This window comes from Oikopleura dioica, chromosome 2, assembly GCF_907165135.1.
Source record: "Oikopleura dioica chromosome 2, OKI2018_I68_1.0, whole genome shotgun sequence".
Classification (NCBI taxonomy): domain Eukaryota; kingdom Metazoa; phylum Chordata; class Appendicularia; order Copelata; family Oikopleuridae; genus Oikopleura; species Oikopleura dioica.
The window spans coordinates 12500881-12516263 of NC_137292.1; the positions used below are offsets into that span (position 1 = coordinate 12500881).

Here is a 15383-nt window from a genome sequence, read left to right on the forward strand (position 1 = left end):
GCTATGTCAGGTGTGATATTTATAGGAACTAATATCAACAGCAAAAAGTAATCTGCATTGAAATACCGATTCGGTGACTGTGGTCATTACAAATAGACATTGAGTTGAGAAATTTATTTCAAGACATGACAAATAACATTTAAAGGCCGATCTCATCAGTGTACCACTGTCGTCCTTCTGGGAAAGCGATGTTGGTGTAGACTCCCGCAATATTGACGTCGCATTTGCCACTTCCCCATGAGACAGCACCGAGAAGAAGGTTGTCGCCGCTCTCTGGATCCTTGACGACCAAAGGTCCACCAGAATCGCCCATGCAGCTAGTAGAGCCCTGACCGCCGCAGCACTGCATTCGTGGGGTGTATTTGCCGAGGATAGGGTTGATGGTTGGGTCGCCCCAGAATCCGACGCAGGTATCCCAGCTGTTAAGTGGAAGCTCGACAAATTGCATTCGGTTGGGAATGTTGATTGGTTCGCCGCTAAAAAGTCATATAAGAAGTTATTTGCAAAAGTACAGCTTACTTGGAATCATGGGCAGAATAGCCCCATCCAGAAGTAGTAGCAGTCTCACCGTAGAGCAAATTGTTGTTTTGCGAAGCAGAGTTAGCGGGAACAAGTTGGATTGGCTGAACAGTCTCACTAAAAGAAAGAGCCTCCTTGAGGATCATGTAGGAGTAATCGTAATCGATCGCTCGGGCATCATAGTTGGGGTGTCCTCGAAAAACCTCCACCTCGGCGAGGTTATCGTTACTTCGCCAGTCGTTGGTGCCATAGGCAACGATGACTCGGGTGGCGTCAAGAACGCAGTGAGCTGCGGAGATGATGTATTTGGAGCCACCGATTGAACCACCGCACATGTGAGAGCCAGGCTGGCCGAGTTGGATTCGTCGCTGGGAGATTTGCCAGGGGAACTGACCTTCAGCAGCCTAACAGTTTATTTACTAACAGTCTCTTTGAGTTTATAAGTGTACCTCGGAGCCTCCAATAATTCTGGGAGCATTGGTGTCGTATCGTGGGCTCTTGAAACTTGGAACAGCCAAAGCCGAGCCAACTAAACCGAGAATCTTGACCATAATTGCAAAGGACTAACTAGCTCTCCCTGACGCAAATGTGACTTTAGAAAATGACCGCGGGGGCTTTTGGGCACAAACACGTGTGTTATTCCCACCAACTTTGGCGAAAATGGAATCAAATGATTGATTATGCAAATTGCGCAAGAAATTAGATGATCACAGACAATTTGGCTTGGCGCTTTGCAAAATCACAACCCTTCCAACTGTCCAAATGTGGTCAAGCTTTGGACAGATCCCTTTCTCAAAAATTTCAAAGACGCCCATTTAGTTTCAGAATTAAATATCTAGCAAAATTTTTCTTGAGAGTTCAAATGATTTTATTTTTCCTATTTTTCTGGTGGACAGGTCCAGCGGCTGCTTTAATATACGGCGAAGATATACAAAAAGTGAAACTAAGAAATTTCAATCCAACTCTACCGAAAAATCTCCAGTGCAAGGTATGATCATAATTTCCTTCCCTTCCAATTAGTAATTGGCAATTACGAAAGAACTAAGAGACCCCTCCCACTTTCACACCAAAATCGCTATCAACAATCCTCTCGTATCATCAATGGTCAGCGAGCTGATTGGAACTGGCCTTTTATCGTTCGAATAAAAATTCAAAAGAACAGATCTTACTGTGGAGCTTCAATTATCAATCCTGAATATGTCATTACGGCGGCTCATTGCGTTGCTCATGATAAAAAGTAACCCTGACTTTTGGCGACCAAGTTTTACATGAAAAAGAGACGAGAGAGCTTTCTATGGATTCAGGAAGGAGTTTGAGAGGAAACTGCTCCAGCTGGAGCGTCTAAAAATAAGCAGATTATAGTGCTATAGTGCGCATCATATACGGCTGTAGACAGTTACTGTTTGTATATAATGCGAATTGTGAACATCTTCACCCTAATTTTTTAATCATGAGGAAAATAATTATTCCGAGGTTATTTTGACTTTATTATGGTTTCCCTCGAAATCTCTAGAAACAGCCGAATTCATCATTCACCCAAGATATTCTCCAACAACCGGTCAAAATGACATTGCTCTTATAAAACTGCCACGGCCGATCGCCTATTCTTCCAACATTTCACCCGTTTGCTTACCGTACAAGCAAGAATTTCAACCTGGAACAGATTGCTTTATCGCCGGCTGGGGCGCCCAGGACGAGAGTCACAAGAGAGGAGTCGTTTCAAGTCAGCTGATGGAAGCTCGAGTGCCGCTGCTTTCTGGAGAAGGAAAGGGGTTGAGCTCGAAATTTTACTGAAGCAAATTGTGAAGTGTGTATTTTCGAATGCGCAAGATAACCGGACCTAACCCCTTTGAAGTGTGCGCACGTGGAACGTCATACGGGACTTTATTCAACCCGCAAGTGCATATCTGCGCGGGTCACATGCTCGGCGGGCGCACTGATGCCTGTCAGAATGATTCAGGTGGACCTCTTGTCTGCCTCGACAGAGATAACCAACCGGTTCTCGTCGGAATTGTCAGCTTCGGCAAAGGATGCGCGCGGCCGAATTACCCAGGCGTTTACTCAAATGTCGTTAGCTACACAGAATGGATTCACCAGCAAATTTACGATAACGACTGGCGAAGCATTTACGACCAATACAAGCCCAACTCTTGCGGATCCAAAAACATCGGAGCCACAGAAATGAGCTCAAGGACAGAAGCGTCCACTATTTTAGTAACAAGTGGTGAAACGAAATGCTTTGGAACTGTAATTAGCGAAAATTTTGTCATTTTCGCGATCGACTGCGTTACAGATGAAAAATTACTCAAGATTTTCTCCGTCTACGATGAATTGACAATCAAGAAAATTTTGTACGATGATTACGGTAAAAATCAAACCACACCAATTGTCGTCATAGTTTCTTTTTCAAGGGAGCTTGGCAATGGTAGAAACAGTGGAAACTTTAGAAGTGCAAATGTGCGTCAGCGAGTCAACACCAGGTACGAATGAAGAATGCCTCTCACTTGATTCAGAATACTTCCCGAATTTTTACCGGACGTCGCCCTGTCCAGTCGGCAGTACTGAAACAACTTGCTTTGATAATATTCCTTCCAGGTTGATAACGAACATGCTAAGGTAAAAAAAATTCTTCAATGAATTTGCCATAACTTCTAATAGTGTTCCTATCATCTGCGGCAACCGACTGGTCTCATTCTACCTGGATACCGAGTCAATCCAATTCATGAGTCTTCAACAATCGCAAAAAACCATCACTGCCGCCATTGAAAAAATTAAATCTCAACAAGTTTCTGAAGAAGACGACAATCCCTTCATTCAATCATTATTCATGGGTCGTCGGCAAGTTCATTCATTGGGGATGCAAATTAAATGCCTGATTATCTCTTTTAGAAAGCCGCAAATTGCTCCGGAAGAAAACGTTATGGTGACATATGAGTATCAGTATGATTACACGGAGGTGGACGGCGAGGAAACTGCGGAGGCTTTCCAGGACTATGAAAGTCGCGGATCCAAGAAAAAATCGAAGCCTGAGAAGACAGCTTCTAAAAGCCCAAAGAACAAGTATTTATTTTAAATAAATTATTTATCAATTATTCGGACGCAAGTGAACTAGACCTAAAATGAGTTCTTAGACTCGGAAAAGAATCTGCAACGAATCTTCGTACATGTGAAAATGTCGAGCAAACATACGACATTCTCCCTGACGATGTCATCACAGCCTGCGAAAATACAACCAATTCGTGTGAATTTTCATGCTCCACTGTCGGTCACATCCCAACCATCGCAAGAGCAACGTGTAAAAATGAAAAGCGCAAGAAATGGGAGCCAAAACCAAAAAGAACTGGCTCTGTCGGTTGCGCCAGACCAGAACATCAGACAAAGTGTGGCCCAATAACGCGCCATTTCGAAGTCGACTTTGATTCCGGCGTCAATATCGACTGCAACAAGAATCGATGCTGGATCAGTTGCCCCGAAACGAAAGTCAACACTCTTCCTCGTTGGACGAAAGAAGTCATTTGTAGAAATTCTGTGAGGAACATTTGGAATATCAAGAAGTCAATCGACATCGCCTGTGTCAACCCTTCTCTTCGAGCAAGAGAAGAGAGTCTCAAATGCGGCGCTTTAGAGGACTTCTATCCTTGGTACAAGAAATCGGACATAACTGCTATTTGCTCTGGAAGAAGAGAAAAATACGAGCAATGCGATTTCTACTGTCCCGATGGAACCAGACCGAAAAGAAAAGGAGAAGTTTTTGATTCTGTCATTTGCCATCGGGGAAAGAGGAAGTTCGAGCCAGCTCTAGAAGAAGCTCCGGTTTGCGGATAAAAACTTTCTTTCACTGTATATTTTCTGTAAATATATTTTTTTACGATTCATTAGCCGATTGTTTCCGAGAAATCAATAGCTGGTAAAATTCTCAGTATTACACCTGCGGTCGAATTTATAGCGCTGGAATGTGTTATGTGAGCGTGTCTTTGCAGAATCGACCTTTTTGCAAAATGGCTATCCTCAGCGGTGGCTGATCCGGCACAACATGCGAAATAGGTAAATTCCACATTTGACGGGGCGATGCCATGAAGGCTTACCGCAACCTATTCAGATCTACTGGTAATAAAAATAGTGTCAGCCGTTTTCCAAAAGGTCATTTAGAAGCTTTCCAAAAGCAGTGAGGCCATGTTTTTTGGCAGTTAATATTATGTAAATCAAACATTCTCGAAGAGTTCATTTAACATCGATTTCAGTAAATGCTCAGCAATTAAAGCGTCGTATTCAAAGGCAAGACAAGCTAGAATTTAATCCCACTGAATTTCATGTCTCAAAATTTCGTCTAGTGGCCGTAGTTGACCGTGACGCCCTCAAGTGGTGCTCTTCTGATAAGGTACGATGCTGTACTCAGCTAGTTCAACACTTTATCGCCCAGAAAACTTAGAAAGGAAATGCTTCTTTTGAAATATTTTTTGTTCTTTGGCGAGATTTTCGGCGGTTTCAATTTCGAACTCAAGAGACTATTCTATCCAGATGATAAACTGAACCCGAAGAAAGAAAAGCGGCTCAAACGAAAACAAGAAAAACAAAGACAACTGAATCAATGTCTCGATGTTCCGAATGGATTCGTAACGCAATTTGCCGATTTGTTTCTGGTAAATTGCCATCAGGGCTTTTGCTTGGGAGCAAATACAGGGGGCACCTTCAATTGCGATAATGGAGAGCTCAAGCCAAAAGCCGAATGCACATGTTGTTCAAATAGCTGCGATGGAGACTTGCCAACTGATCCAGAGACAACTTTTAGGCCGCCTATTTCTACTGCGAATCCTTTTGCGCCAACAAATGGCCCTGCAAGCACGACTTCAGGACTCGTTCTCGATTAATTTTCCTACCTATGATTTTGGACAATATATGAACGTGAAACAGGGCCCTGTAAAACCTTAGAAGGGTTGATATCAGCGCAATACGTGGACGCATGGATGAGGCACGACAAATTTGGATTCGCTGTCGAAATAAAAGTTCCTGCAAATCTTCTTGATTTCTCGATTTCAATGGATTTTCAGGGCAGTAATTCATTCAACATTCAGGTTGTAAAATGAGCTCCGGTCTCCGATAATTGTTCAATTTAGACTTGGAATCTGGAATACTGGAACTTCTATCGTGGCAATACTTTTGTTGTGCTTCATTCAAAACGTAGCCCAGAAGATTTAGAAGATCGTTTTTCAAAACTCATCGTCGTTGAAGGCCTCAATCTTCAAAAATATCGTATGTTCATCTTCACTTATAAACGTTCTTAAAAAATTCTAGCGATTATTCAATTCTACGGAGGAAAAGTGAAGAATCACAATTGCTTTAATCGCAACGGTCTTAGTCGAAACAATATTCCTCAGATAGGAAGAAGCTATGAAGAAATTTTGGATAGAAAGAAGTTCAGAAAACGAAATCTTACGAAGGCATCAGTTCACAACGTTAGAAAATTATACTTTCCACATAAAAACTATTTTAGGTCGTGGTACGGAACAACAAGCTCTTCGTCAATCCTATTTAAATGAATTAACTGTACATGCTCAAAACTGTAACTAAGAAATATATTTTTACAAAAAAGATATTCTGTTATTTCTGAGACGTAAGTTTTGATCAGGAAAGTTTAAAGGAAGCACACGAGCTGCTGAATTTGATCAAATGTCAAGAAACTTCGGGCAATTCATTTGAGGTTCTTTTTTGTTTTCGGTTTTTGGTTGTCTGCTATTTAATAAATTTATTCCACTGATAAAGTAGAATAAACAAGAGATTCGTTAATATGAAGATTCTTACGTCAGTCTTTCTCGCTTCAGGATATGTAGATAGAGCAGTTTTTATGAAGAAGTATTCTTAGAGCCTTGAATATCTATTTTTAAGTTTCATCACAAATTGGAGAAGTCCGCAACGACCTGAAATGTGGTAAATCAGCAGGCTTCGCCATTTGTTCTTCTGACAGTGACTCGTCCAGTTGCTGTAATCATGCTCATGGCAAATGTCGTTCTTCTCAGTCGAACACTTGCGACTGTCCCACTTGTGTCGATTTCTCGGCTTTATCACGTGGCCTCCTGCAGATAAGGTCCAAGTTAGCGCAAGGAAGGGGAAACAGACTGTCTAAATATAATTCTTGAGCTTTGAGTTTCGCTGAATAACCCGGACAAAGACTACGAGCCGACAATTAAGGGTCTTTTGCTACAAAATGCAGACCTGTCGCTAGAATGGGCAATGACCAAAATCCCTCACAGCCCAAATATCAAGAAGATTCTCGATCGAGTCAAATTTAGAACCTCTGAGCTGATCAAAAGCATCGAAACAAACGATTGCACAACGGTTGATATCACCGAGCCAGTCAGGAAATGAATTTCGATGCATGTGAAAAAATTAAATGTGAGAAAAAAAGAATTTTTAAAAATTTAATGAAAGCACGGAGCTATTGACTCAAGTGGCTAACATTCAAGTCAACGAGCAATTTGGAGCGATCTTTGGCCCTGTGATCGATGAGTACTTTGCCAAGTGCACTTCGGCGAAAAAAGACAAACTTCTGAAAAGAATGAACAGGATTAACGCAGTTGTTACTCAGTCCTGTAATGAATTGAATTTGGTTTGCCCTGGGTTTCAGAAAGCATCGTTCTCATCGGAAGAAACTTCGGGTAAGACAACTAGAAATTCACCAAAGTTAAATTTTTTTATTTACCAAATCATTTTCCAAGAAACCGGGCTAGCGCGTGCTCGTCCAAGCTTTTCGTCCTCCTGGTCATCCATTAACAATATTCCGGGTCCTGTTAGCTGGCAACAAGGCGTAAACAATATCGCTCATAATTATCCGAACGCCTCTAAAAACCGACCATACGGTCGCCCAACTCACACGCCAACAAACAGTCGTCCTCACTCGTCCAATAACTGGAGTACAAATCAAAGGTTGAACCTAGTTGTCAAAATTAATACCATGAATCTTTGAATAGGCCTCCTCAAAGCGCATGGATTAAGATTCCAAAATTCAGTGGAAAATTTTCCGGAAGAAATATGGAAGAGAGTTCAGGTAGTAGGGTAAAACATAAAAGAAAATAATTATTTTCAAGGTCCCTTCGTGAACTTGTACAAACATCGAAAAGATGGAAGCTACAATATTCGCCGTCACTTTGAAGGATAACTCTGTAATTTGTATGTAACTTTTTTTTTTAATAAAAGACAAAAAATCAAGTTCAAAATTTATTTGAATTTACAGAAAAGGAGAAAAGTGCACAGTAGAGCTACTTTGGAGATTGTTTGCGTTCGAGTTTCTTCAGATGTCCTCGAATAAATGGCAGAAGTTTCTTTGCTTCCTGTACTTGTCGGCTGTAGCGTTTGAGTTTCTTGTCAGTTTCCCAATCTTTCGCCTCTGCGTTCCGAAGAATCGGGTTTGGCCTTCCATCATCGTCGTGGTGCCCGATAATCGTGTGGAGCTGGAACAGAGCTTTGTAGATCATTCGTTCCTGAGTAGAAGCTGCAGGAGGATCCCCGGTTTTTGGGCGGCCATCGAGGGGAGAGTTGCTGCTTGATTCTTTCAAGAGTTCTTTGAGTCGCGTATCCAGTCCTAACGGGCTTGACTCTTCAGCTGGTTTTATCTTACTCGCTGGCATGTTGAAAATATCATCTGATTTGCGCTTTCTCGATTCACTGGTCTTCTTTGGCTCAAAGTTGATTTTCTCGGTAGCTGGCATAATTCGCAAGTAGAGGTACAATTAGTGTACTGGTTTTATTTTCTAGTAATGCCTAGGGGCGAATTCAATTATGAATTTCAAAAGTCAGATTGCTCGGTATTTATAGCGCGCGGTGGGTTTGATACAGCTGGTGCTAATTCATAGCTGCAGATGGCGCTTTTTCTCGAAAAGGCCGGGTGCAAGGCCAGCTGATTCTCGGGCCCTTGGGTCGTTCGGAACATTGGTTTTATTTTTCTTCACAAATTTTATTTCATAGAAACAGGCATTAAAGAAGTGCTTTGATCTTCAAACATGTTTGTAAGTTCGATTTCATATTTACGCGGCTTGTCAGATCGGACATATCGAAGAAGTTTCACTTCAAGTTTTTTGATTCTCAAAATGCTAATTTAAATCATTACCTGATCCAGCATTTCTACTTTTTCTTCGAAGTCTTTCCCGCTCGGCCGTTTCTTCTTTCAGTTTCGCCTGGTCAGCGAGTTTCGGCAACTGTCTTCTGATCAAATTGAACTTTTCTGAAATACGAAAAAATAGTCGAAGTGTGTTTCCGCCATGTCAAACCGATGATAGCTTTGTCGGAGTCTTGATCGTGACTTTCGTCGTATTCGTCTGGGTCAAGGATGACCGGCGCGACCGTTGGAATAAGCAAATGATATTTGTGTTGGGGCTTTTCTTATCAAGAAGGTTAGTACATAACCGGATATTTGCAGATTAATACCAACAAATTTCTCGCGGAAGTTCCTCAGCAGGCGGCGCATTTCTTTCGTTTGGATTTCTTCCTTTATGTCTTCAATTGACTTCAAGTTTTTCCGCCGCCGTTGTGGCAGACTGCGGAAGTTGGAAGGACTTCGTCGTTCATGATCGATGCGTTGTCGCTCCAACTCGAGATAGTTGACGCTCTTTAGAACGGATTATCTTTTTCGATTGAGAAACTTCCAATTTTCGATGAGCAAAATTCGATAGGTCAAAAAAGCTATGGCAACAATGGCAGATAAAACCATTTCCTGACCAACTATCAAGCTTCTACTGCCAAGGTGTCTTAGTTTAGCTCCCAAGCAGTATTTACAAATTAACAGATCAGCTAATAATTGCTCTCAACTTTCAAGATAGAGTCAATACTGTTCCTTTATGTGCGTCATGAAAACCGCCGCTGCCGAAAACCGTCTCATCTAATTGCCGTCGTAACCGATCGTTTTTTACATGTGCTAACAAATATTTTTAGAAAATTATAACTAGTAGTTATTTTCTTGATAACTGGCACCCACGTTTGTCTTGTCTATAAAAAGTATTTTGCTTATCTTTAAAAAGTAGACATTTCATGTATGGCTAAAACTCAAGAGAAACTGTTTTTTTTATCAAAAAAGTCATATCTAAGCTCAGGATGACATTTTTACGTGCGAACTCTTCAAAATTGCGTTAATCCCTGAGCAAATTTGCATAGGTCGATACACTTTAAAATTTATACTGTATCTTCCTTACCGATGAAGGTTCGTTTCTTTTCTTGCTCTTTAGATTTCTGATAGTTTCTCTCGGTCTTCGACGGACTTCTTAGGTCGTATTGCATTTTTGATTTAGATTCAAGTGGGAGCGATAGGCGCCCATCAGCAGATTATTTGCTCGGAAAGTCAATTTGTGTTGATCCAACTCCTTTTCCAGATACTGTAAATGTCATGTTCGCCTGTAGCAGTAGCTCATCAGAGAAGGGCAATAAAATTTTACGCCACCATGTGAGAGGCGAAACCACATGCGATCATAAGAGCGCACTTTGCATTGTCTGAAAACTACTGTTGGTGTAGCACAGGCGTTTCCCATCGCGATCGTTGAACTCCACCAACTGACGAATTTTACGCTCCGTCAGTTCTCCGATGCCTCGGGGCGGTGGAGGAGCATCTTTGCATCTATTATATTTCTCCGTCCGACTTATTAAAATATGGAGCTATTTTTAAGCTCGTTAAGATTTTTCGTCAAAAGCTTTACAGTAGTAGAGAAATACAAGTATTTAATTTGGTACACATTATGTTTCTGGACAGGATGGAAAATGGTTTCTTCAAAAGCTTATTCAGAGAGTCTTTCGCATCGTTACTTACCGAATTCAAACACAGTAATTGGATTGCATTATTATTTATGATTAGGCTAAAAATTAAGATTGATGGAGAATACACAGACGCAAAGAAAGCAAAATTCTTCATGTGGGAGGGAGAAAATCCTGTCGCTCCGGTAGAATCTGATGCGCAGAAGCCAAATTACTCAAAATTCCTTTCAAATTACAACGAAGAACAAAGATCTGGGAAAGTCCCTTACGTATTTGACTATATCCCGTCAATGTTCTTGAAAAGCCCGTCTCTGCAGAGATCCTATAACGACTTTGCGATAAAGCACGGCAGTGGGTTACGGAAGCAAACGAAGGGGACGGTTCTGCTGACGTACTACCGTTCCGGGTCAAGTTTTCTTGGACAGCTTTTCAATCAACATCCTGATGTGTTTTACCACTTTGAGCCGCTCTTTCCGTACTCGAGGGATTGCTCGTCTGATTCTCCTGCTTTCAAGGTGAAAAAATCCGTTTATGTTTTCTAACTTTTTGTAGAAAGAGAAAATCGAAAATCTCGAAAGAATACTGTCATGTGACATGCCAAACATGCGAAATCTCACCCAAAAGATTCAACACTTCAACCCAAACCTTTACAACTCAAGGCTCTGCCTCTTGACTGGTGCATGTTTTCGTTTCAACTCCCTTAGTCTTTGCGATCCGCGGCTGTGCCCGCCAATGCCTGGTGGAGAATTGAAATGCTCGAGTTGTGGGCCTCTAAATTTGGAACTGACGGACGACCTCTGCAGGGAGAAAGAAATGACGGTTGTGAAAACCATTCGAATATGCAACGGTTCCTGGTTAGACTCAATTTCTAAGTCAATGTCTCTCAAAGTCGTCCATCTCATTCGCGACCCGCGAGCCATCGCTAAGTCCCGACTATCAATCCCCGATGATCCAATAACAGAAGCTGAGATCGTCAAAAATGTTACTGATCTATGCAAACAACAAATGCTGACCCATGAAAAATACTTTGGAAGCGATGACTACTCAACGGTTCTTTATGAAGATCTGAATCGAATGCCGTTTGATAAGACTCAGGAAATTTATGATTTCGTGGGTTTGACCTTTCATCCGAAAGTGAAAGGCTGGATCCGACAAAATACAGGCGCTTCAAGGTTAGATCTGATGGATATGCAAATCTTTAATAATGTTTAGGGTACGGCGCGAATCTCTCGATCTCAAAGATTTCCACGTCGCAAAACGAACCATGATCGATGACAAAGAGGTGATTCTGTACGAAGACAACGCTGGACATAACTACACGAAAACGAAGTTCAAGGTCAAAGAAACTCAAGATATGCTCCTTCAAAACAGCATGCCTGACATGTCGAAAATAATCGTCCAAGAAGTCAACTCACCCGACAGAAAGAGGACCGTCGTCCACAATCAAATTCTCGAAGCGAGAAATCCCTTTGGCACGTATAGAAACTCGGCGACGGTTTTGGAGACATGGCCAAGCAAACTCCCGTTTGAGATAGTTGACGGGATTCAGAAGGGATGCAGTGAGCTTATGGAAGAATTCGGTTACAAGTTTGTACGATCAAAAGAAGAATATGAAGATAAGAATCCCTCGTACCTGCCTGAACTTCAGTGAGATAGATTTCGTTACTGTAAATAAATATTCCCCCATCGATTAGTGGCTGAACGCGTTCTTCTTTATATGGTTTGTTTTGACTCATTAACACGGACCAAATTGTCAGCCAGGGACCGGTGAAGTCTAACTGAGTTGGTAAAGTTTTTCATCATCGCCTAAGAATTTGATGCAAAAATAATTTTCCCACGATAAAACGAATATTTAGCTTATGGTTTCTTGAGTTTTTTTACTTGCGGACAAAGTTTTGGTAGACATACCACTAGAAAAATATTATAGCATACAATAAATAAGATACACTGTATTTTTTCACAAGAAACTTCTCAAGTTGATGCTGAAGATTGAATGATGATGAATTTATTGTGGAACTGAGACAACTGTTTAGTTGAAGGCCTTTAGAAAAGGTAATGGGCATTGTTGAAAGGATCAAATGGATAAGGGCAGTATCCGAAATTAGGATTGACGTTTGGATTCTGAATGGCTGGCTGAGCAGGGAGACCCCGGGCGAGCATTTTGCAGCGCCACTCGTTCAATCGCCATCGCGCTGGGCCGGGCTGGTTCACTGACTTGTCGCTCCAAAGCCGCTCGGCTAACAAAACCCTTAGAATCGGAAGAGATTGAGGACAACTTACCGACAGCGCTAGCGCGGGGCCAGATTCGCTGAAGAATGTTTGTTCCGTCGACGAATTCGCCCCACATCGCCGCTGAACCGCCCATGACAAGTTTGTTCTGCTCAGCGGTGCCGTTGAAGTCAGTTGGTTCGATAACGTAGTAGCCTTCCCAATCAACGCCGTATGAGATGATATTGAGATACCAAGGGGAGGCGAGAATGGCTTTGTGGCCAGATTTCGTGACCGCATTCATGGTGTCCTTCCATGTTCCAGATCTTCCCTTCCAAACTTCAACGACGGTTTCATTTGAGATTTTCACTCCATTGACGAATACTTCTTCCCAAACAACGTAGTTTTTCTTCAAGTCGTGTGCGATGTCGACCATTCCTACCGAAATAAATCATTAGAATTTGAAATTTTTCTCTATTTTAATACCTTGAACCCAAAGTTGTTCAAGTTGCGCGTACGTAGTCAAATTATTCTTCGCCATATACGCAGTTATATCTGCGTTAGACTTCCAGCAGCCAAATGGAACTTCATCGCCGCCGAGATGCAGGTAGCTATCGCGAAAGACTTCGTTGACTTCTGTGAATAGTTTTCGCATGAGATCGTAGTTTTCTTGGTAGATGGGGTTGATTGGCCCGTGGCTTCCGTCGGGCTCGCCATTGTGGTAGCAAGGAGTCAAGAATTTCGGGCCACCGCCGGGTCCCCAAGCGTCGGTATGACCGGGAGTGTCGAACTCTGGAACAACTCGGACGCCTAGAAGATGATTTACGGGTTGCTTCTCGCTGATAGAATTTACCTCTTAGGCGGGCGAATTCGATGATGTCTTTGATTTCGTGAATGGTGTAGACATGGAGTGGTGTGTAAGATCCAAGGAAGCTGAGTTCCGGCAACACTTGCGATTCATAAGGGAAGCTTTGCAGGTCGACAATATGCCAGTGAAGAATATTCATCTTATTCCAAGACAGGGGTGTGCATTCGGCCCGAAATCGGGTGTCGGGCTGACCGAGGGCCGAGCCGAAACGAAAAAATCAGTGTTGGGCCGGCCGAAAGCCGAGCCGAGCCGAGGTGCCCGAAGTGCCCGAATCGGCTTCGGCTCAACTTTCGGCTCGGGCAATTTGGGCAAATTTTCGGGCATTTCGGGCAATGATTTTCGGAAAATTAATATTAATCTGAGCTCAAAAAACAACCGATTTTGAGGAAAATCGGCCAAATCAGTCGAAGAATCAAGCACAGATCTCTGTAAAATTCTTTCTTACTCTCTAACTTTGGCCGGGTGCCCGGTTGCCCGAAGATTGGGCCGAATTGCCCGAATGCCCGAGCCTGCCCGAGAGAATTTCAGGTCACCGGCCGACCGAGAGCCGAGCCGAACCTGATTTGCCCGAAAAATTTGTCGGGCAGCCGAATGCCCGAGAGCCGAATGCACACCCCTGTTCCAAGAAAGAGCGCTAGAAAATGCGAGTTATTGCCAAATATATATTCTAGGACTCACGTGATCTGAGCTTTGATGACGGAAATAGGAAGATAATGTCGGGAAGTGTCAATTAAAAATCCTCTGAATGGAAATCTAGGCCAATCGGTAATCATGGTCGAATTTACACTCGGTCGGTAGTCAATATTGTGAATCATCTGCGTGAAGCTCTCCAGTCCATGAATTACTCCCCACTCGGCACTGGCTGTCAATTCAACTTTCTCGGGCGTTGGAGAGCCGACTTGAAGGGTGTACGATTCGTTCATATTTTGAGAAGGGTAGTTTTCGCAGTTGATGATTTTGACCTCAATTGTCTCGATGATTCCAGCGGCAGAGGAGGCTGAGAACTTGAGCTTTTTGGAACTAGAACTGGCGATTTTGAAGTGGGAACGGATCAGATCTTGGTATCGCTGGAAGATGTCGGGGATAATGTCGCATTGGGGCGACTCAGGAGTCAGAACGAACTGGATATTTGCATCTGAAAAGAAATTGAGTGATTGAATACATTCCGTTAGTGTAAGGGCTTGATTGTTTTTTAGACTCACCTAAAATTTGAAACTCTTGCGTCACCGTCATACTCTGCGGCAAAGGCCAAACCGTGCCATCGTACTGCCACGGCGGCAGAAATCTATCAGCTGCATTCGTTAGCGCATTTCCAAGAAGAAATGCGGAAAGAAATTTCATTTTTACATTCAGTTACGATTTCTCTAAAAAAAGAATTTGAGCGTATTTTCTGCCGGCGTTTCGATTTGAAAATGGGAGTAGTTCACACTTGAATGGCAAAAACAGACAAGAATCGATAAAAATTTTATGCTCTCGCGCCCTGACCTAGAAAATTAGGGAAAATCGTTTTTGAGCTTTATTCTGAAAGTTTTTTCAAAAATTCCAATTCTGGCTGTTCATTCTGCTTTTCGATTTCTTCAGGGAACATCGTTCCAACTGCATCTCTCGCAAACTCGGCAAATATCGGCTCTTGCATCGCCTGGTCGAGCAAGAATCGAATATCCGTCGAGCTTCGTTCTGAAACAATCTCTCCTAGCATCGGCCGCAAGTGGGGATTGAACAAGTGCCGTTTGATCAAGTCTGTGTTCAATCGTTCCAGTCGGTGGACTTCTACTTTGTCTTGAGATATTACAGAGTCGATTTCCTGAAGAAAGGGCTGATTAGAATGTTTGAAAAGTGGAAGGGAAAAACACCTTCAATCCAGGTTTCTTGGCGGGTTTGCGCTTTCTCGGGACACAAGTTGTTTTGTGGATCTTGTAGCATTCTACTTTACAGTAATTTGACAGGCAGGCAGGGCATCTGTACTTTGGGCTTTCTATCTTTCAAAGAGTTGAAAAAAATCGGATATTTTAATTTGAAAATGTGAGAAAAAGGTGATTTTCGCTAAAGAAGAGGA

General features: G+C 42.5%; 3 protein-coding genes and 1 long non-coding RNA gene across 4 annotated transcripts; 1 reads left to right on the forward strand and 3 right to left on the reverse strand.

Annotated features, from left to right (window-relative positions):
• Positions 1 to 99: 99 nt before the first annotated feature.
• LOC145696643 (chymotrypsinogen A-like) lies at positions 100 to 1102 on the reverse strand. The gene is made up of 3 exons (XM_081773714.1): positions 969 to 1102; positions 520 to 923; positions 100 to 476 (listed from the first exon to the last, which is right to left on the reverse strand). Exons 1-3 carry the CDS (start codon positions 1068 to 1070, stop codon positions 140 to 142), a joined length of 843 nt encoding a protein of 280 aa, XP_081629840.1. The 5' UTR covers positions 1071 to 1102; the 3' UTR covers positions 100 to 139.
• A 5775-nt stretch (positions 1103 to 6877) lies between these two features.
• LOC145699269 (uncharacterized) lies at positions 6878 to 7712 on the forward strand. Its single transcript, XM_081776530.1, has 4 exons — positions 6878 to 7172; positions 7233 to 7440; positions 7485 to 7561; positions 7602 to 7712. The coding sequence occupies exons 1-4, from the start codon at positions 7073 to 7075 to the stop codon at positions 7670 to 7672; spliced, it is 456 nt and encodes a 151-aa protein (XP_081632656.1). The 5' UTR covers positions 6878 to 7072; the 3' UTR covers positions 7673 to 7712.
• Positions 7713 to 9343: 1631 nt separating this feature from the next.
• On the reverse strand, positions 9344 to 9866 carry LOC145700318 (uncharacterized). Its single transcript, XR_014134194.1, has 2 exons — positions 9699 to 9866; positions 9344 to 9424 (listed from the first exon to the last, which is right to left on the reverse strand). It is a non-coding gene; the product is annotated as an uncharacterized LOC145700318 (long non-coding RNA).
• Positions 9867 to 12240: 2374 nt separating this feature from the next.
• On the reverse strand, positions 12241 to 15312 carry LOC145698330 (beta-hexosaminidase subunit alpha-like). The gene is made up of 8 exons (XM_081775530.1): positions 15181 to 15312; positions 14530 to 15131; positions 14006 to 14462; positions 13781 to 13961; positions 13313 to 13541; positions 12946 to 13269; positions 12532 to 12897; positions 12241 to 12488 (listed from the first exon to the last, which is right to left on the reverse strand). The coding sequence occupies exons 2-8, from the start codon at positions 14666 to 14668 to the stop codon at positions 12295 to 12297; spliced, it is 1890 nt and encodes a 629-aa protein (XP_081631656.1). The 5' UTR covers positions 14669 to 15131; positions 15181 to 15312; the 3' UTR covers positions 12241 to 12294.
• Positions 15313 to 15383: the final 71 nt, after the last annotated feature.